The following is a 22151-nucleotide window of genomic DNA, read 5'->3' on the forward strand; positions in this document are numbered from 1 at the left end:
ACGGGGGTTGTTTATATCTCCTCTGCAGGATTATGGTGAGGATATGTGGTCAGGCATGTGAATTACTTATGCATAAGAGATAAGCAATACAGATCTGGCATTATTTCTATTAGCCTAAATATTTTCAGTATTTACCAAAGTATAACTCAAAGCATTTAAAATTAACAGCAGTAATTGAAATCCAACAATAGTAAGAATTTCTATGACGTAGGCCATTTTTTGATTTATAAGGTCACCTCAAAATTTCTAATGAGTAAACTTACATTTATATTTTAAATAACTTTATGAAAGAAAGGTAGTATTATGAGGATTCTACTCTGATGAAATAGTAAATAAGACTTTGGTTATATTTAATTATTTTTTAAAGGAAAAATTTGCAAAATTTAGCAATTCCAAACTTAAGTTTTCCTGATTTAACTATCTGAAGATTGGAACTTTGTGATCCTGATAAATGAAACTGATCCAAATTAGTATTTGACCATCATTACAGCATTGACAGGAATGTATTTTGAAGTTGAATTTGTTCTGAAGTTGAGTGTTCAACATTTCTGTGAAGATTACTCTGCCATTAAGAAAAATGCTATTTTTTTGACATAGATGGCAAGTGATTCTTACCTCGAATATAATATGGGTTTCCAGTTCTGTTGTGCAGGGTTTCAGTTTCATTTTCTTGGGGCCATCGCAAACATTTATGCTTCAGGTTGCCCATGAAAAGCCCCATCCCAATTAAAGAAAATATGCTCAGAAAAAACAGAGTTAGGATAATGACACCAGTAAGTTTCTTCAAGCAACAGATCAGGATCCCTACAGAAGACTTCAGACCTGAAAAGAGAAAGTTTTGTTTTTGATAAAATAAAATATCTGAGTAAAGCAGCATTCGCAAACTTCTCCCATGGCAAATATGTACTCCATTGAAATCAATAGCTTTGTGTTTTATAATCTAATTCATCATTATCTAGGTCTAATAAGTAAAATAAATAAAAATCCAAATGTTGAGGTTTCTGTACTATGCTAATTTATTACACCTGACAAAATAATTCAGACGCAATATTTTAAAATTAGCTATTTATCTATTTCTCTTTTCTACATAAAGAATAGGCTTTCTTTCTTAGTTACTGCTTTTTGCATAAATCACCATCATGTCTAATCGTAAAGGTATAGATAAATCAAAATGAGTTGAAATGTTGTAAAAACAAGATTAGCTTGAAATAGAAGTATTCTACACTATTCTTTCACTAACTTTTTAAGAATTTAATTTTTGGACCTGATTAAGTAAAACATGAAAAAGTTTTAATTATTAGAAATGAGAATAACACACAACCATGATATATGGGCTGTATTTATATCAGAATACTTACTAATTGGGAATTCAACCTTAAAGCTGGCTTTATTTAAGAACATTCATTTTTCTAATTATTAAATAATACCTGCTCAATTCTGAACACATAGAAAGCAAGAAGAAACAAAAAACAGAAATAACATAATTGTACGTCATAGATGAAACTAACTTTGCTGCCCTCCCTCCCCTCCTTCCTTCCTTCCTTCTCCTTTGCCCTGGCTCTCTTCTTATTTGTTGGTCTGTTTGTATTTAGGATCTTAATAACTGCTCAGCTCAACAATGGATGAGAATAAACCAGCTCTGTGACGCTGAGCAAGTTATCAACATTTCTACGCCTCCATTTCATTAGCTTTAAAACGGGGGATAATAACACCTATTTCATATATTATTGTGAGAACTGAAAGTCTATTTTTTTAAAGTCACTTCCTCAGATGATTGGGCCTCTTGAACGTAGCAGAATAGGGCTGGAAAAAAGTCATTCTTATGATTAAAGAAATGTGATATCTAGATGAAGTGTACAATTTTAATTGCTAACATACTGAAATACATGTTTATAGCTTACTTTTGTTGCCACTTGGAATTATATTATTAGTTTAGTTTTCTTTTTTTTTTTTTTTTTGCCATATGCAGTCTTTTTTAAGTGTTAAATTAGAAATGGAATTTCCACGTCAAAATATATGACCACACTTAAGTAGTGATACAAACGTTCAGATTGTTTTCAAGAGATGTTGAACCAATGTATAAACAAAAGACTATAAACATATAGTTAAGCCTTCACTAAACTGAGACATTTGACAAAACATTATTGCCAATTTATTAGAAGAAAAATGGGATAACTTTACTTTGATGTAATTTCTGTGATTACCATAATGAACTTTTAAAATATGCATATTTGCACTATGTACTTTTTATTTGGTAACTGTCACGAGCCCTTGGTATATTTTTCTACTGAAAAATGCTTTTTCAAATTGTTTTGTTAGAATTATTTTTAAGAATAGCAACTCTTACATAAGAGTATGTGTGTGAAGTTTCCTGTGGAGCTTTAATTTTAGTGGTGACAATTTGTTTGAAAGCAAAACAAGTCACCATCAAGTTTCACAGAATCAAGTTTATTAATAATTTTCACTGTTATCTGCCGCATGCCAATTTTTATTTTGATTTCCTGGTATAACTTTCCCATTCTTTTTTCTTTTAAACTTTCATTTTGTTTTAGTTTAGGTGTAGCTCTTGTGGAGTTTATCTCTAATTTAATATTAAAGTCTCTGAATCTTGACAGAAAAATTTAAGTGAATTGCATTTATTTTCATAAATTGGCATTATTTTTGGATTGGCCTTCACCATTTTGTTTTTTGATTTTTTTATATTCTCTTTATGATTTACTATGTATCCTATCCTTTCTAAGTAAACTTTAATTTATTTCTTTTTTTCTCTAGTATTTTAGATAAAATATATCCATTTTGAGAACCTGTATCAAACAAGTTCTTATTTTGAACAAACATGTACTCTCTACATCAAAAACAAAACTGCCCACTATAGCCTCACCATATAAGGAAATAACCGTATGTACGTTCTTATATTTCTCCATTCCCACTACTCAGTTTTTAATATAATTTAGGACTTTTGATCTAGTTATAATTGTTGAATTTTATCTATTTTGCACTGTATATTCTCTTTCATGATTTATAGGAAAGGTAACATTCAAATTCTTACACAGGCTTGTCAGGAAACATGAATTCATGCAAATAGGGAGTGGAGGGGACTTAGATGACTACGCCCAGCGTAAAGGGGCAGCTGCTCCTCAGCTACAGCTGGTAGCGGCCAGGCAGGTCTGTGGGTGGATCAATGCTGACAATTCATCCAAGTTAACTTAGATTTTAATGTTAAAATCACCAGATTTTTATAATGTTGGCATCTATTCCAAAGTTTTCTAAAACACAAACAAAATAGGACTCTAGTTCAAAAATGATCCACAGATGTTCATGTTATAACTTCTGATTTGTAATATTTGCATTCTGTTTTGCAACCCACTAACAACATTCATTTGGAATTCATTCTCTGTTGAAATGATTTCAGAGTTCATTGTGATTAGTTTGGGTACTAAATCTTCCCACTGTTGAATATTTTACTTTCATACTTTTGTTTGTCGGTAGACATTCAGGGAAGATACACATGTGAAATTTCAGAACCCTTGCCAGAGCTGAGAATACCTCTCTGCTGACTTCATGCGTGAATGACAGACAGGTATAGAATTCTGGTGGCACAACCTTCCTGCCTACACTTCCCCCCAGCAACTCATGTTTAATATTATCAAGAGCTCTAAGGAGGATCTTTCCAAAGGCTCTTTTCTTTGCTTTTTTGCTTACAGGGTTTTCAAAAGACTTTTATTCTCTAATCTTTTAAATTTACAAAATTTCATATGTCTAAGTGTATATTTTAGTTTTCTTTATCTAGTCTAAGATGAGCCTTTTCCATTTGTGGCTAAGGTCTTTCTCAAGTTAACGGATTTAAAAATTTTTTTCTAGAGTATTTTTGAATAATTTGTCTTTTATATTAGTCTGGTCTCTTTTTTAGGATCACTACTTATTCATAAGATGGAACTTAGTTTTCTCTTTCACGAATCCATCCCATTCATGTTTCTGCTGTAGTGATAGAGAATTTCTCTAGTTTTTCTTTACACATGTGGTTTTGTTTTACTCTGACATAATACTATGCAGATAAAACTATACTTTACTGCTTCTATTACCATCGAATATTCACCATGGGTACTATAATTTTTATCACTTCTTTGTCTTAAAGGTATTTTTATTTGTCTATTTTATTATCTCATTTTCATCTTCTACTTGAGAGAGTCTAGGTTTTCCTCTATTGGGACTACAAAACAGATGATTTCTAATGTTTGCTTCTCTTTCTTAGAACACATTACTTTTAAAGAAAAAGAGAGGGTTATTTTCATTCTCTTAAATAACATGTTTCTCTTTCTGTCCTGTAAAATATTGTCATACACTTTATATTGCTGGTATGTGCCTTATTTTCTTCCTTGAAAAAAAGAGGAGTTCCAACGAGCCTGTGTGCTCTCTATTCTAGTGAGTGTAATTTTCTTGTATTAACTGGGATTTCCTGATTTCCTGATTTATAGAAATAATCCTTACCTTTGATGCTGAGATGAAGATGCAGGTGATGCAATTTTATGTTCTAGTAATTTGTGGAGAGTAGTAAGGGAGTTAGGACTGTGGAAATTCCTACAAGGGCAACTCTCACTGCTGGTTTCTTTACCGGGTTTGGTGAAGCTGCCATGCCACAGACCATTTTTATTAAACAGTTTTATTGAGATATAATTCATAAACCATACAACTCACCCATTTAATGTGTATAATTCAACATTTTTGTATATCCACAAGGTTATGCATCCATCACCACACTCCTCAATCTTTTTGCTGTTTTTCCCAGCCTGGACTCCAGGTACAAAGCATGCGTATGTCTGGCATTCTTCATGGTATGCCAGTGGACAAAACCTGCCTGTAGGTCTTATTGTTGGTATTACTACATTTGCACCTAGGTTTATTGATCCAACTCTTTCATGATACTTCTGACTCATAGCAGCTAAAAAACTCTTGAGTGGAGTTGTTCCTATCTGATTGTTTTTATACATTCTGAACAACAAATTAGAAGTTGCTGGTGGGATTCTCTAGGCTATCTTCAGGAATGGGAGTTGTAAATTAGTCCTCAGCATCTTCGGTCAATGTGGTCACAGCTTTATCTTATATAGGAGAACCTCCATTGTGGCTGCGGATGCACCCTCTCCAAGCACTCAGAGCTAAGGAGAATTTATCTTATATTATTTTCAGTGCAACTGGTGTTTCAACGCAATAAGGAAAAGAAGAAGGTAGACTAGATATCTGTCTAGACTGCTATTTCTCTCAGAAGTCTAAGGACAATTTCGTAAGTTCATATTTAAGAAGTAAGAATAAATAAATAAGAAAAAATAGAAAAATAATTTATTTTGATTGATCTCTACACTTTACGATCTCTACACCCACCTCAAATAATTGACAGTCAAATGTGATATTTTTTCTTACCTTTCCAGGAGTGAAATATATTTAAAAATCAAAAAGTTCATTGATTTCAAAGCTGAAACACTGTCCAATTTAATATTTCTCCAAGGAATAATAGAGGAGTTCGAATGACTATATGGAAGCACGTAAAACAAAATTAAGAAAAGGAACTCAATGTTATTTCTTACCTTGGTTTAAAGGAATGATTTTCAAAATTCTCAAATTTCTTGTAATTCTAAATATTAGAATGAATTTTAGAGGAGAGTATCTTGTTATATGCCTGTGGAATTAGATTAGAGTTATTTAGAAATCATATTGAGTCTAGGCTACTTATCTTCAGCTTTTTAGATGCTTTGAAACTTATTTTAAAACTGGATATCCAAAGTTTCCCTTTTCTCAATATTCCATTTTGCAAATAGTTTCATTATTGATCAGAAGACAAAGATTCCTACAAAGTGCAGGATAGCCAAGTAAATATTAACCCACAAACAAATCAGGAGAGTTCATGAAATTTTGACACTGTGAGTACTCTTAGATCCATATCAAATACTTTATATTATGTTCACAAATATTTTACCTAATTAATGAAAAAATAGTTAAAAATAAGAAAAATCCATAGTTTCTTAAAGGAATGAGCTTCATTTTTAAGCATTTAAACTGATGATGACGATGATGATGATAGTGATGATGATGATAATGATGATGACGATGATAATGGTGATGGTGATGATAGCAGAAGGCAGGGTGTGTAGTGGTTAAGGGCCCAGAATCTGTAGCCAGATTGCCTGTGTAGAAATCCAGATTGTCCCCACTATTTTCTAGCTGTGTGACATGGAAAAATTGCTTAATCCTTTCTTGCCTCAATTTCCTCAAAAGTAAAGAAGGAATAATAATACTTTCCAATTCTGAGGCTTTTTGTGGGGATTAAATAGGTTAATATATGTAAAGCGCATAGAAGGGCCCGTGTCACACACTAAGGACTAAGTGTTAGCTAAGTGTTTGCTAACAGCAACGGCAACAGCAGAAATAATGGTACAATGGTAGTAATAGATAATAATTTCAATGATATTAGCTACTATTTTTGGATTGCTTACAACATGGCAGGCACTGATTATGCTGTTTATAAAGGTTATTTCTTTTTTAAAAAATTGACCCAAAATCTACAATAGAACATTATTTTAAACTATTTTAACAGGAGTTTGATGCCAGTGATTATTTCCTTAGCCATAAAACAGAGTACACAAAATAGAAGCATTAAAAAAAATAAACACACATGTAAATCGTTAGAATTTAATATAACACTCTAGAAAATGTATGTGTTTGTTTAAAACATCTTATTCTGATAGCTGGTATATTTACTGGTCTTAAGCAATGTAGGTAAATAAAATATAGACTGGAGACAGAATCGAATATTCTAGGATCCTCTTCTAAGTCTCCAGCAGGTTTTCCGTTCACTGAAACAATCATTTAAAATGTAAAAATTCAATCTCTATTGTTTTCGCTTCAGATAGTAAACAGAGATAATATCCATTCCTTTCATTTTCATTGCTTATTCTGAGGAGTTTGAGCTGCCTGAGAGAACTCACTGTGATTATGATTTATGAAATATCTTTTATTCACAGAATTTTGCAGGCAGAAAACTTTGTCAACCTCAATGTTTCTTTATGAAAAGCATTTGCTTAACAAGATAGTATTACGATGTTTGCAACTTAAAGAAATACTCACTCAAACAAGGTTACGCTGAAATCCAGCCAGTTCCATGGATCACCAAAGAAATAAAAAGATCCTGCCCAGATGCCTCTTGCAATGAGTTTTACAAGTATTTCAAATGTGTAAATTCCAAGCAAAGTATCCCTGCAGGAAAATTTTCATATACACATTAAAAGTGAGAATAATGCTTTGTCAGCTCTGAAATACACTGTATATGATAAATATCTTACAACCAATCAACCAACCAACAAATCAACCAACCAGACAACAATCAAAAAAGCACGTGTCCCCTGAACCATAAGATAGGCCTTTAGATAAGGCTTCTAGAATGGGCTATGTCTTACTGCATTAACTATGAAATTTGACTATCAATTTTTTCAAGTCCTAGCTCAGGGTTATAGTCTTCATATATATTTAGATAAATGATGAAAATATCAAATACCAAATTTATTCCACATTGGAAACTATACAATAATTAACTAAATTGTAAAGGAGTATGAAAGAACTAATTTTATTGTATGTGTACACAAGGATTTTTATGGTGAATCAGTATTATATTTACCTTCCAAAGACAATTAATTTTAAGAACAGAATTAAAGCTCGAGAGGTAGCATCAACAAAGCCTTCTTCCTAGAAAATGTAATTGGCCTTTCCCACATTGTAGTCTCATGTAAGTCAAACTACTCACATCTCTTAGGAAAGAGAAGAGAAGTAGAACAGAGAGGAAGAAAGAGAAATAACTTTTTTAAAGAATGGAAAGAAATAAACGTTATTTGAGTTTGAAGCAAATCAGATGTGGGAGTGCAATAGTAAGGAAAATCCAAGGCACTGAAATACTGTATTAATTATTAATAATTAACTTTAAAATAAAACCTCACTTGTATGATACCATAGACATAGACACAGCTAACGACTCGCACATTTATGTCATGGTAACAACACGTTGGGAAATAGAGACATTTAAAATCCAATTAAGAATAATGAAGAGGTAGAAAAACATTAAAATTGATTAATTAACATATATGCATATTTGTTTTTACTTGGAAAATTCATTAATTGTGGTATGTGTATAAATATTTTACTATGTACAATGAATATTAAATTATATATGAAATATAAGTATTAAATTGTACAATGTTTTAATATGTAGTATATAAAGTACTGTAATACGTTAAATATAAAATATAATCATATATGAGATTATGTATAATAAAATTATATAACTTACTGTAATGCTGGCCACCATTTTGGCAAATTAATCATGGTCATAAATACGCAGTCAATCAGGACACTAGTTAAAATTAGCAGTCGGAAAAAGGTAGGTTATGGTCAAGGAATAATGGATAATAAATAATATTGGAAATTATGTTTCTATAATCTGTTTACATGTATATACACGTATGAGATAAGATAGTTTCTTAAATGTTGAAAAAGTATATACCATTCACATTGAAAAACAATGAGCATTAAGATTTTTTAATATTTACTACTGCTGTGTGTACTAGAAAATATATTTTAAACATGGAACACTTAGTGCAGTTATAGTCTAGATTTCAATATGACCTAAAAAGAAATATCAATTCAAAAGAGAAAAAGACTGCAGCCATGTTGAATAGAAAAGTTGCCTTTGATATTAGTACAGTCTAAAGTCAATAGAAAAGGATATGGATGTACCAAAATCTTAATAGTTGTTCCTCTAATTGAACTGAAAGGAGACAATGTACACCAGGTGGCATTGAATCTGAAGATTGTTCTCTTTCTATTTAACACCATGAAAGTCTACAAGAGGAAAAAAGAGCATCAAGTGAAATTAGAACTAGAAACTATAATCTCATCAATTATGCAACATATTGCCAATGATCGTTTCAAGCATGAATTCTAACACTTACACTTTTCTTATATTTTGATATTCTTTTACAGACTAAATCAAATGGAATAGTTTTCTTTAAACTTTTTCCATTGCTATTTAGGCTTATTTACTACTTTTTTTCTTTTTTGTGACCAATGTTCTACCTTAAAAAGCCATTTGCCACACACCAATCCTCAAGTCTTCCTGTAGAGCTAACGTAGTAGGAAGAGAACTATATCCTGATGGCTCATGGAGATGCATTTAAACACCAGAGCTCAATGAATGTAAAAATAGTTAATTTTATTTCAAAGCAAATAAGGTGTGGAATTACAATGGTAAAAATCACCCAATGCACTGAAATACTGCATTAATCGTTAGTAATTAGGTATGATATAAAACCCAACTTGTATGTTATCACTGACATAAACAAACCTAAAACAAAAATTTACATCATGTAAAGTGAATATGTTGGGGTATAGAAGCATTAAAAACAAAAACAATGAAAGATCAGAAATATCCTAAAAATGAGTCTATATACGTATATTTGTGTATATGTGAGTATCTATAACATATAGAAATATACACAGCAAAAGTGTGTATGTATGTATGTCTGTGTGTGTGTTACATAAACACATATATACACCTTTACTATATATACATATCCATTTGGAAAATTCATTTATTGTGGTGTGTGCATAAATATATCATATATAGTGAATATTATGTGGATTATAATATAACATAGTGTATGATATATAGTATATAATGCAATGTGATTCATATATTATACTAAAATATGTATTAAATATAATCTATTATATACTGTAGTATTATATATTATATAATATGTAATTATACATATACTGTAGTATTATATATTATATAATATGTAATTATACAGAGGGTATGTAGTTACTATATGTTGTATTTAAATGTACGTACAGTACAAATATATTAATGAATGCAAATATATATTCATCAATATTTTATGAACATCTTTTCTTTTTTTTTTACTTCTTTTTTTTTTCCTGCTTTTTTCCTCCCCAAATCCCCCCAGTACATAGTTGTATATTTTAGTTGTGGGTCCTTCTAGTTGTGGCATGTATGAACATCTTTCCTAAGTGGAAAACGAACTGTGCTATAATTCTCCTCAATAAAACATTTTTCCAACATACAATTTGCAGACATTTTGGCCTGTACTGTAGTTATTTTCCTTCACTCCATTTTAAATGCAAAGAGAAAATCAAAAGGGCCAAAGAAAATAAATCTGATTATTTAGGATATACTTTCCATATATTTTCTAGAACAATCTCAAACTTCACCCAAGATGTATGTGCAACCAATGAGCTTATACGTCATTGTGAAGAAATGAGTAATACCAGATATAACAATTTTCCAGTTAATGTTTAAGTGCTGAAATTGTTTATTTAATTTTAGAATTGTTTATTTGTATGCCATCTTTAACAGAATAAACTGAATATAATTCAAAATTTTAACATCTTTGTGTCATCATGAATAACTACTTTTTATACTAAGTCATCCTTGCAGTTTGAGGCTTGTTTCATTTTTCAAAATGCTTGGTTTTGTCTAGGTTTGTCTAACAAACCTAGAGTTGCCTACCACGTCTGTATACACTACAGAGAACTCAGAATTCTGCTATAGTAGACTTACCTCTATGCTTACTGTGTTATATCAATTATTATGACAAGCATAGCAAACACTGAAAGCAGAGATAACTGAGATGACGACTAATATTTTCACTACAATGTTCTCAAGATTTTACAAGGGTTTTATAGTTAGTGTCGCATAATGCCCATGGAGGCTACCAGAGATACTGGAGTCTTTTTGTTAATGTACGTATTTACATCGTAAATTGCCATACAAGGCATTCCAAAGAGTTGTGGCTGTACAAAATGATCACTTTGCCTTCCGTCCAGAGACTTTGGTTCAATTTCTTTTCACCCATTTGTTAATACTCTTGAATGCTCCACAAGAACATCAAATTACATTTTTCCACAACAAACCTAATTCTCATCTCCCCCAAACTTGATCTTTTTTTATAGTTATTTCATTTTTGTCAGTACCACCACCATTCTTCCAGGCTGGAAACCTTGGCATTATTAGCCAAGCTTCAAATCCTGTTATTTCTTCTCTGTTTGTTTGTTACCTCTCTCTCTCCTCCAAGATACTCCTACAATCCAGGCCTCTTGACATCAGGTCTGGATTACTGCCTCCTATTGCATTTTTCTGACCCTATCTATTCCATGCAATAATAATTTAGAAATCTACAGATTAAACCTTGCTTAAACATTGCATTTATAGCATCAGTCTTTTGGTCACCACATTAAATCCATGCTGACATCTTCATTACCTCATCTTATTTCCCACAATTTGCAACACAGTTACAAAGGTTCTAGTTCTGTCATCACCCTGTCTCTTCCCTATTCCAGAATTAATCTCTGCTCTTGCCTGTTCATAGAAGATCTTCTCTTTCCCTTGTTAAAATTTGAAGTGTTCTCCAAGCTATAACTCAAATTCTATTTCCTTAATGAAAACTTTTCCAGCTTTGTCAGTCCACACAGATCTATGCCTTTTCTAAAAATAATTATTCTTATTTTTATCATTTTGTGCTTGTTCTAGGATTGTTCAAATATTTATTAGGTTCCTCAAATCATTCTGGGGTTAAGATAGGATGTGAATGTATGAATGAATAAAAATGATAAATAAAATATAGATTGGCTCTATTTTCCTAACCTGAATAAGCTCATCAAGTTAAACATTTTAAATTGTTGTATATATTATATAAATTTTATACTATAGTTATTTTTAAATCAATAACCTTAAGTAGCCAGTACTCATACTCCCACAAAACAAATCGTTTACATTAAGCATTAAGGCATAGCTGTGTAGCCTATTACAAAGCAAAGCAACACCAAACAAACTAACCAACCAGGCAAGCAATGAGTTTTGATAAAAATCTCAAATATATGTGAAATTTCTTATGCAGTTTTTGATAACTTAAAATTATCTCCTAATTTATTCTTCATTCTCTTTTTTCATTCTATCTCAATTACGTTTTTTGCATGTCCAGAAAATAAAATAATAAAGATGTAGTCACGGTAACTTCAACTAATCCTTACATTTTTATTCCTGTAGTATGGGTCCACATCTTCCAAGGGCTCTGACACCATTCCTCGAGGAAGATTTCCATAAACAAATGGAAGCTCTTTTCCTACTTCCAAGTCAGCGTTTGGCTTTAAATCTTGGTGTTCATCACTGTCCTTTTTAGCAATATGCTGTTTCATAAGTTCAAGAGACTCTCTTGTGAAGGGAACAAGGCTTTTAGGTTCTGGGGAAGCCATTTCCAATTTTGCACCTGTAAGAAATATATTTTCTTCAGTTCGACAAAATTTGGGTATATAAAGAAAAATTTAAAATTACAGAAGATTAGGATAGGAATAAAAAGAGAACAGAAAACTACATGCATTTAAAGATCATTCCTGAGTTTTGCAGAAATTCGAGTTGTTAAACTAGGTTTCGTTATACTTAATGTTAGATATGACTTGTAATTTCATGAGTAACTTATTCTGCTTCATTTACTCATTCATTGAATCCTCTTTCCTTTACTGAAATCTGCTTTTCAGTTTCTTGTAATGAAAGAGTTCTAAAGTCATTAAAGATTTTTGGGGGCCAAATCCAATCATTTCAGTCCAAGCTGTATTTAACCACTGACTAGACTTTTCTTCCCTAAACTTGGTCTTCATTGGCTCTGTGTCCCACTCTTCTGTATCTCTTCTTATAGCTCTCATTACTTCCCTTGACTCAATTCTTCTTCTCAACTTTTGACTTTGATATCCCTTATAGTTCAGCCTTTCTCTGTTATATCCATCTTTTTGGTGAATGCACAGGCAAAAACAGAGTTTCTATTATTGTATATGGATGTTTACCAAGTACATTTCCCTAAACACCCTCTTCCCTCATCATCTATGTGGCATTCCCACTAATGACAGCAATTTAAGAAGTAAAAATAAAACTAATTGTTTTTCCCAGTGACTAGCATCACTTTTTAACCGTCTAGCCATTATAAAAGCAAAAACTCAAGTACAAACTCATTACTTTAAAAATTGTTTATGAAACTTTTCTCTTTCTCATCAATTCCTCTGAACAAAATTATTTTCTTACAATTAATTTCTATTACGTACTAAAATGTTATCCATTGTTCAGGTATCTACATCAACGTAAGTAATCTTCAAAATTCTATATCTGGATTTCTGTAGTAGCCTTTACAAGTTTCTCTCGATTCTAGTCTTTACCTATTTCAAATCATCCTACAAGCCACTCAAATTTGTCTTCATTAAATATAATTTCATTCATCAATTCCCCATTCATGAACCTTATTCTTTCCTCTCACATAAAAATAGATTCTTCTCCTGATTTTCTCCAGCCCAATTCCTGGTAAAACTGACTCTTCAAGTGATTCGACTTATGGACAACTGACGGATTATTCTTTATTCATTTCCCTTAACCCTCTTTGTGATTTTATTATTGTGATTAAGGATAAGACATTTTGTGATTGATATTGTGGCATTCTGAATGTGTATATTTTGTCTGTTATAGTGCTGGCCTTAGCCGAATTCCTTCTCTAATATTTTCCTAAGACAGAAATAACACACTTATATGCACACACATATATTTTACTCAAGAATTTTCCACTGTTGAGTGAAATTGAGTTGTTGAATAGTTTAATCCATTACTTGTCTATTAATGAAAAGTAAGAAAAGATAAGTTAATTAATCTTAATAGAGTACCAATCATTGCAAGAATCACATTCCAACCACTAGCTTAAATAGATGGTGGGTGGAGGATATTTTAAATACACAAATGGCAATCTCATAGACGTTTAAGAGAGGATGCATAGTTTATTTCTGTGTTCTGGGCTAATACATATGGAAAATCAAGTACTGGAATGACTCTTTATGGCTTTCATGGGATCAAAGTTTTTCTGGCTTTTCATTTCTACTGCATTCTATCTGAAGAATGACTTCCTTTGCTTACTTCTATGAATGAACATAAAACAAAATGCCATCCCAGCCTCAACTTTGATTTTTCATTTTAAGTTCTCACCATATACCTATAACCTCTATCTCAAAAATGTAAATAAAAAGATTCTTTAATTGTTCTAGCCAAGCCTATGGATTCATTTCCCCTTGGCTCAGTCCTTTCTGACCAGAGAGAGGGACATTTTCACAACAGCACTGGCTGCTTATGCACAAATCCCTCAAAAAATTTTGCAGAGGTTGGGTGCAAAGCAATTTTAAAGAGAAAAATATGGAATAGGAAGATTAGCACATATCTACTTGGATCTCTCCTTCCAGACTAATGGTACAAAAACTAACAATTGCTCATCTTAAAATTTACTTATTTTCCAAATATCTTGCTCAATATCATGCACAAAACTAACACTTACTAAAAGTTTAAGAATTACTTATATATTCCATATGCACATACAAACACATATACAGTAATACCTCACATATCAAACTTCATTGAGTGGAGTCAAAATGCTTTTAATATGTGCAATTTATAAATATAAGCTACAGATAACTGAAGTTTGCACTTACATATGAAATCTCCTCCTTGTAAAATATTTAGTGAGCTTTCAAAATTGTATTCCTTACATAGGATTCCTTCAATATACATTAAATAGTTTCTTAATGACTCATTATAGGCTAGTGTAAACAAATTAAATCACGAATTATGGAATTAGATAGACTTACATTCAAATTCTAAATTCTGTTACTAATGTTCTGAGAGGTTTCAGTCAAATTACTTAATATTCTTGAAACTCTCATTCATAAAACTGGGATTTTTTCTTCAGGTTAAATAAGGATAAAATAAATAATATGGATAAAAATGCCTGGTACAGTGATTGACACATAATACGTGGGAAATAAATATATTTTTATATCTTAGAGTGATGGGTCAAATCTAATAAAATAATATATAATAGGCGTTCATGTAAGGTTTTGAAATTTGGACCAAAACAACCCAACTGCACAAGTGTGGTAAAAAAGGAGTTATGTTTTTGCAGCAGAGAAAATTGCCAAGGGGTTTTACTTAATAGTAATTGCAATATAAACCAATACTGGTTTGAGACTGCCAAGAAAGCTAATATAACCTTTGTCTGTATTGAAGGAAGATGAAGGAGGCAGTCTTTTCCTGTTCTGCTGTAACTCACGACCATATCCAAAAGACATGTATGTGCATGTATGTAAACTGGAGGGTCTTCAGATAGGAGCAGAATGTTGATTAGACTCAAATCACACCATCTATAGATCAGTTAAAGGAATGGAGGATATATTAGTTGAAGCAGAAAAGATTGAAGTAGAACATTATCGTTTCCAAGTATCTGAACTATTCTCATGTGGAAGAGAAATTAGACTTATATATTATTTATTTAAAAAAAAAGAGGAACTAGGATCAGGGAGCTAAAGCCAGAATAGATTTGGCTCAAGATAATAAGCGACTTTCTAAATAGCTGTCAAAAAATAGAATAAGTTGATTTGGACAGTAATTCTTCCCCGTAACTAGCAACGTGGAAGCATGGACTTGTTGACAGTTGGGTAGAATGATTTATATGGATCCAAACATTGATTGGTTGCAACCCTGTAATTTTAGAACTTTCCCATCTTAAAATCTATGGATTGAATTTTCACAGAGTATCACATGACCTAAAAATTTGGGCTAAATATTAGCTAAACTAAACCTATGCAGCATTGATAACACAACCAAAAGCAATTTACATCTACCTTTTCAGATTGCAATAAAAGTATTTCTTATATCTTGTATTTTTAGGGATTGATTCTAAATACTAACAAACATTATTAAGCTTATGTATGTAAAAAATATTATCCTTAGAAGTAGATACCAAGGGATGTTGCAAACTTATTACAAAAGTGCTGCCATTAATTAAAATATTCCTGGATACTTTCCAGTGAAACCTCAAAATTCAATTTGCCAGCCAGTCTCCTTACTGCATAGTCCAAAAATAATCTTGCTTTTTTTTTTCATCACTCCATAGCACAATGATCTTTGATTCTTCATTTTGCCACCTACTAGCTATGAGACCTAAATAGCATAGCATGAGTCATCTTTCCTCATATGTAAACTTTGGAATCCCTCATGTATCTTTCAAGGTCATAAAGATTAAAACAGATCATATACAAAAAGCCTAGACAATAGTACTGACTTTGTCAGTGCTAATTCTTTCTCCTAACCCATCAGTTATCCCAGAAGACTTCTTTAGTGATAAATCTGATGTTGAATGAAACCACTCTAGGTTGTTGACTAGGTGAATGAATGGATAGTGGGTGTTGTCTTCTATGATATGAAAAAGAAATGCAAGCACTTATCAAATGGAACTGGCTTGCATCAGATTTCTAGATGGCTGAGTGCAGATTGTAAATTATTAATCATTAAATCATAATTCAATAAATGCATTTCTGTGGGGAATTTATATAATATAGTTCAGGCACTATGCTTTCCGGTGAGTGATCTTAATACAGCGCTAAAGACTGAAAAATATAGAAAGATTAATAGTTAATCTGTCCATTAGAATGCCTTTCTAAAAAATCGAATAGCTAAAGTAAGTTTTTGGCAAGAATAGTATCAAAGTCAAAGTCATACTCTAACAAGTTCCAGTTATACTAATATTTTATATTGTTGATTAAAGTCCAAGCCATTTCTCTTGGACATAAGTTGAAAGTAGCAGAACCAGCATCAGTATGGGGAAAAGAGGTGCATTTTTATAGGAAAAATATTTTCTTTAAAACAAATTTCAAGCATTTGAGCACAAGCCGCCAATATTTATCATAATTATGGCAATTATAATTATGGGCACACTTACTGAGTGACTATCATTTGCAAGGCACTGGACTAGATGTTTCTAATTCTATTATCTCATATTCTCACATATCATCCTTGTGATCACCATTTTACAAACCAGGAAACAGAGATTGCTGAGTTTCATGACTTCTCCATCATTGTATACCTAGTTAAGTGGTGAAGATAAATGCTAACCAGGTTTGTCTAAATTTGAGTTCCTTTAAACTACACCACAAAAGTGCTTACAAGCTTTAAATTTTCTACAACTGTAAACAACTGATACCTCAGCATGGCTACTTTAGAGATATTCAAAAACCAACGGGCTTCCTGGGAAAAGTTATCCGCCAGTTTGCATCACTGAGTAGCTGACACGTTGATGTCAGGTGGGGCTGTCTGGAAAATTTCTTTATATCAATGTTGTCAAAGTCAAATATCTTGTAAAATTGAAGGTGAGCAAGCATAGTGGACATTAATTCGGAATGGAGGAAGTGCTGCCTAGTACAGTGATCCTCTATATAGATTCAGGGAATTTGTTATTGTATGAATCATGGTGGGATAACTCCTGCAACAGCAGTGGAAAGGACCAGATAATTCAGATAATGACTTTTCCAGGATTTCATGGATCTAAGAAGTGACCACACAACCTTGGCCAAGCCAATCAAATGCATTAGCTCAAGATTTCCAATTTGGATTTAATGACACAAAATAAGAGGGGCAGTGGCGAATCCATTTTTGCAAGGGAAGCAGAAGCTTCTGCAACAACTTTCAACAGTTTGGGGAGTGATGGTAGCAACAGAGCCAGTAACAGTGTCCAGTGCTATACTTTTGGTGGTTTGAGGAGATATTATTGACATCTGCTGGAGTAATTCTGCCGTGTGATATTGGCTGTGATCTTGGCTGCGACTTAGTTGTCTCTCCTCCTATTTTTTTCTGTAGATGCCCAGATTTAGGATTATTAAGAGATGAATTTTATCACATGGTTTCATTTCTCTCAGGTTGATTTGTTACCGTCATTAAGCATAATTTGAAGCATTATTATGATATAGAATCTACGTAAAAAATTAGTAGTTTATTTCAAATCAGAGTGGAAAGATAGAAGCTATTCAATAATGGATACAAGGAAGTTTATGGAAAATGCTTGTTTCTTCAGTATTTTCACCATTAGGGTGAGCATTCTTTTTCTGTCCATCATTTTAAATCAAATTTAGGCCCCATTTTCCATAAAGTCTTTGAAGTGCGAGAGAGAGTGCAAAGAGATTTGGTTTTACTTTTCCTTTTCAGGCATTTTGAAGTTTGGGCATTCTCTGCCTTCTAGTTATGCTGATGGTGTGGGTTTTGTGTGGTTTCAATAGTTTTCTTTTTGTACTGTAATGTTTGTAGAGCATATGTGGGAGGTTCAGAATTGGGCAGCTCTTGTTATCCTTGGCTCCATATACTTTCTGTATCCAAATAAATTTTAGATAGCTCAATGACTTATACGCAAAATAAAATTAAAATTAAAGAAACAATAAAACTTATAAAGGAAAGCATAAGTGAATTTATTTATCATAATTTAAAATGAAAGTCCTAGTTTAATGAAGCATATTCCTGGCTAGGAGGTCAGAAAATAAGCATTCATAAACATTTTTGGTAGTATAAACTGGTACAACTATTCTAGATGGAAATCTGGCATTAGTTCTCTAAATGAAAATGTGTATCTCTTACCCTAGCAATTTGAGCAACAAGAACTTACCCCATGGGTACACATCAAAACAATTTATATACACAAGTTTGTTCAGAGCAGTATTTTCATAGCTAAGAATAGAAGCAGTCAACACGTATCTCAGTTGCAGCCGCTGAAAAAATATATATGGCACGTATACAAGGAACGGCTGTTAATTTTTTATGCTTCTGTAATCCTATGGCCTTTTAAAAGTACATGCGTGTAGAATGATTTTAAAATAGAAATAAGTGTTAGCTAGGAAATGATGTGCTTCTCAATATCTTTATAAATTAAGAAAACACCTAGTACTTGATTCCTAACCTTGTACACAGATCACGGGTTCTGTCAGTGACGTCTATAAGATCTGGATTGTATGACTGACTGTTATACCATATAGAGAATATGGAATATGGGAGAAGTGCCAGTTTAGAGATTAGGGGAGGGAAAGATAATGTTTTGTATTTTTCAGGTTTGAGGTGCATCTGAAATAACCAAGAGTAAAAATTCAGAAATTAATTGGAAATATGGATCTGGAGCTTAATAAAGATAATTAAACTCTATATGTATGTGTATATGTTTTATATATACAGAAAGGTATGTGTATATATGAGTGTGTGCGTATATATATGTATATACATATTGTACATGGTTATATAGTTATATGGATATATAAATGGCTGAAACCAAGGGAGTGCAGAAGATCATGTGTATTTGCAAAATGTGCGAAATTCTTTATAGAATGATTTCAAAGACAGTCCACTGAAAGATAGCCCACCTATCATTTAGCATTGGTGATAAAAAAAATAGTTTAGAAAGCAAGAAATTTTACATATAACTACTAATAGATGGTTTAAATCACATAGGTCAAATATTAATAAGGCATACTATAGGCAAAATATTGAAAGCACTTAAAGAAAAATACTATATTATATATTAGGGAACAACAATAAGAATGATCACTGGCTTCTCATCGCAAAAAAACCCAGAAACCAGAAGACAGTGTAACAATGTCTTTAAAGTGTTGAAAGAAACAAAACAATGTTAAGCTAGAATTCCACATACAGCAAAAGTATACTTCAAGAATGCAGAGAAAATTAAGCTATTTTCAGATGGAAATTTAGATCTTAAAGAAGTAATGAAAGGAAAGAGAAATGATAAACATGTGGGAAAATGTAAAAATCACATAAAGCAAAATTCCCAAAAAACTGGAAGAAGTTCAGGTGCCCATCAAGAAAAGAGATAGCAAAGTAAAAGCTGTGGTATATTTATACAATAGAAGACAATTCAGCAATAAAAGTGAATGAACTACTGATACACATAAAAATGACCGAGTCCAAAAACCTTATGCTAAGTGAAAGAAGCCTTACACGAAACATTACCAACTATCCGATCTACTTTAAATGAAGTGCTTGCTAGAACAGACAAAACTAATCTCTAGCAGCAGAGCAGGAATTGACTGGGAGGGATAATGGAACGTTCTGAACCCCTGGTAGGGGTTTGGATCACACAACTGTGTCCATTTATGAAAACAGATTGGTACCCATGTGGTTTGTGCGTTTTACTTTGTTTTACCTTTAAAAAGCACAAAAACAAAACTGAACTCTAGTTAACTATATGCATTATGAAGTGTTTATGGGTGAGGCTTACTGGTGTGTGCAACTTCTTTTGAAAGGCATCAAAAAATAAGAAAACAATGATGGATGGTTTGAAGAATGCAAAGAGATGTGATAAAGTAAATATTATAAAATGACAATTGAAGGCTCTAGGCGTTGAGTGTATGAGTGTTCATTGTACAGTTCTGTCAACTTTTCTATAATTTGAAATATGTTATAATAAATATTTGACAAAGAGTTTGGTTTTGGAGCTAGACTGTCTGGATTCAAATCCAAGCTTTTGCACTTCCTACAGGTGATGCTGAGCAAGGCACTTACTCTCTCTACACCTCACTTTCTTCAACTATAAAATGGGAATGATAAGAGCACTTATCTCATAGAGTAATATGAGCATTGAGTGAGTTAATATATAGAAAGCCCCTAGAACAGTGTCTCCCAGCTACTACACACTCAAGAAATGCTAGCTGTTACTATGTTTAATCCTTTAAAACATGGTATTATTATGTTTAGCCATCTTTTTAATTGAGATTACTGCCTTATTTCTCAGAATTTACAAAGAGAATATGCAGGATATAATTTAATTTCTCACTGATAAATCAAAGTAATAATATCCAACTACAACAATCAACTGCAAGACTGTGACATCCTTAAATAATTTTTTAAGCTCAGAGTTCTGTTTTTTATTTACATTTTGTTCTGTTTTATTTATTTGTATCTCTTTTATCACCAGACTTTTGGATTTTATTCTTGCTGTTTTTAAGTTGCTTGCTTCTATCTGCTTCCTCTTCTAAAAATTGTGTCTAACTTGCTAGGTGTAAACGCCATAACAAAAGGCCATGAGCGGCAGCCCAAGATCTCCAATGGAAAAAAAAATCCACCATACTATGAAAGCTTTGGCTCTTCGTAAACCTTCTCCCTCCTCCCTCTCCCCAAGTCCCATTATTTTCTTATCCTGAGATAGACTTTGAAGGGTTGAGATCGATGAATGATGACTCCTGGATAAATAAGGCAGAATATACCATTCTTTAGATTCCCAGATTCCAGTCAGGTTTGGAAGACGCTGATGATATTTCTTTTTATTATAAGTATAATTCAAAATATGTCACAATTATTACTTGACGACTTAAAGCCCCAATACGGTAGAACTATTTCTGGATGGGAGGACTGATTGAAAGGCAGCTGCGTGGACAGATCTAACATCAGATAGAAAACAGCCAGGTGCGCCTATGAGCATACAAGCTCTAGTCTCCAAAAGTGGCTCAGGCTTCGCTCTATTTACTGCATAGCTAATTTATATTCCTGGATTCTGCTTTTCTTGCATCTCTTTAGTCTAAGTGCGGCTATCACTTTCTATATTCCAACTCTTTTTCTTGCTCCTGAGTTTGTTTTACTCTTTTTTTTTAAGATTTTATTTTTCTTTTTTCTCCAAAAAGCCCCCTGGTATATAGTTGTGTATTTTTAGTTGTAGGTCCTTCTAGTTGTGGCATGTGGGACGCTGCCTGAGCATGGCTTGATGAGCGGTGCCGTGTCCGCACCCAGGATTCGAACTGGTGAAACCCTGGGCTGCCGAAGCAGAGCTCACGAACTTACCACTCAGCCATGGCGCCGGCCCCCTGTTTTACTCTCTCCTGACTTAAATACTTTTGATTTATGGCTCTTGTCTTTCCATTCTCTGCAATTGTGTTCTGTCCAGAGTTTAGCCAATTTCGGCTAAGGCTCCTCAATATATGTCCCTAACATAGGGTTGACTTAATCTGAGTCCCAGTTCTGGGCTGTTTGGTGGCTTCAGATTATCTGATTGGTCAACTCTGTTCTTCCTTAGTTCCCTTGTCCTAACCACTTCACACACCTAGGAACACATTATTGGAATTGCTATCTGGCAGGAAGAGTTGGAAACAAGTAAGACTCTCCAAAATACATATATAATCATATGTACTTATTTTTATTTATACTTCTATATTTTAACATTTAATTCTGGATATATTTTAAAAAGTGCGCTACA

At 32.6% G+C, this 22151-nt stretch overlaps 1 protein-coding gene across 2 annotated transcripts in view; it reads right to left on the reverse strand.

The window, feature by feature from the left end:
- Positions 1-22151, reverse strand: part of SCN7A (sodium voltage-gated channel alpha subunit 7) — an 86686-nt gene that overhangs the window by 54473 nt on the left and 10062 nt on the right. For both annotated transcript variants that reach the window (XM_070581527.1, XM_070581528.1), the window contains exons 2-7: positions 12091-12326; positions 8768-8880; positions 8330-8419; positions 7117-7245; positions 5580-5671; positions 616-822 (exon numbers count right to left, since the gene is read on the reverse strand). In XM_070581527.1, coding sequence (XP_070437628.1) covers positions 616-822; positions 5580-5671; positions 7117-7245; positions 8330-8419; positions 8768-8880; positions 12091-12326 — 867 coding nt within the window. The remainder of the gene's footprint in view (positions 1-615; positions 823-5579; positions 5672-7116; positions 7246-8329; positions 8420-8767; positions 8881-12090; positions 12327-22151) is intronic.

The sequence above is a fragment of the Equus przewalskii genome, chromosome 17 (assembly GCF_037783145.1).
Source record: "Equus przewalskii isolate Varuska chromosome 17, EquPr2, whole genome shotgun sequence".
NCBI lineage: Eukaryota > Metazoa > Chordata > Mammalia > Perissodactyla > Equidae > Equus > Equus przewalskii.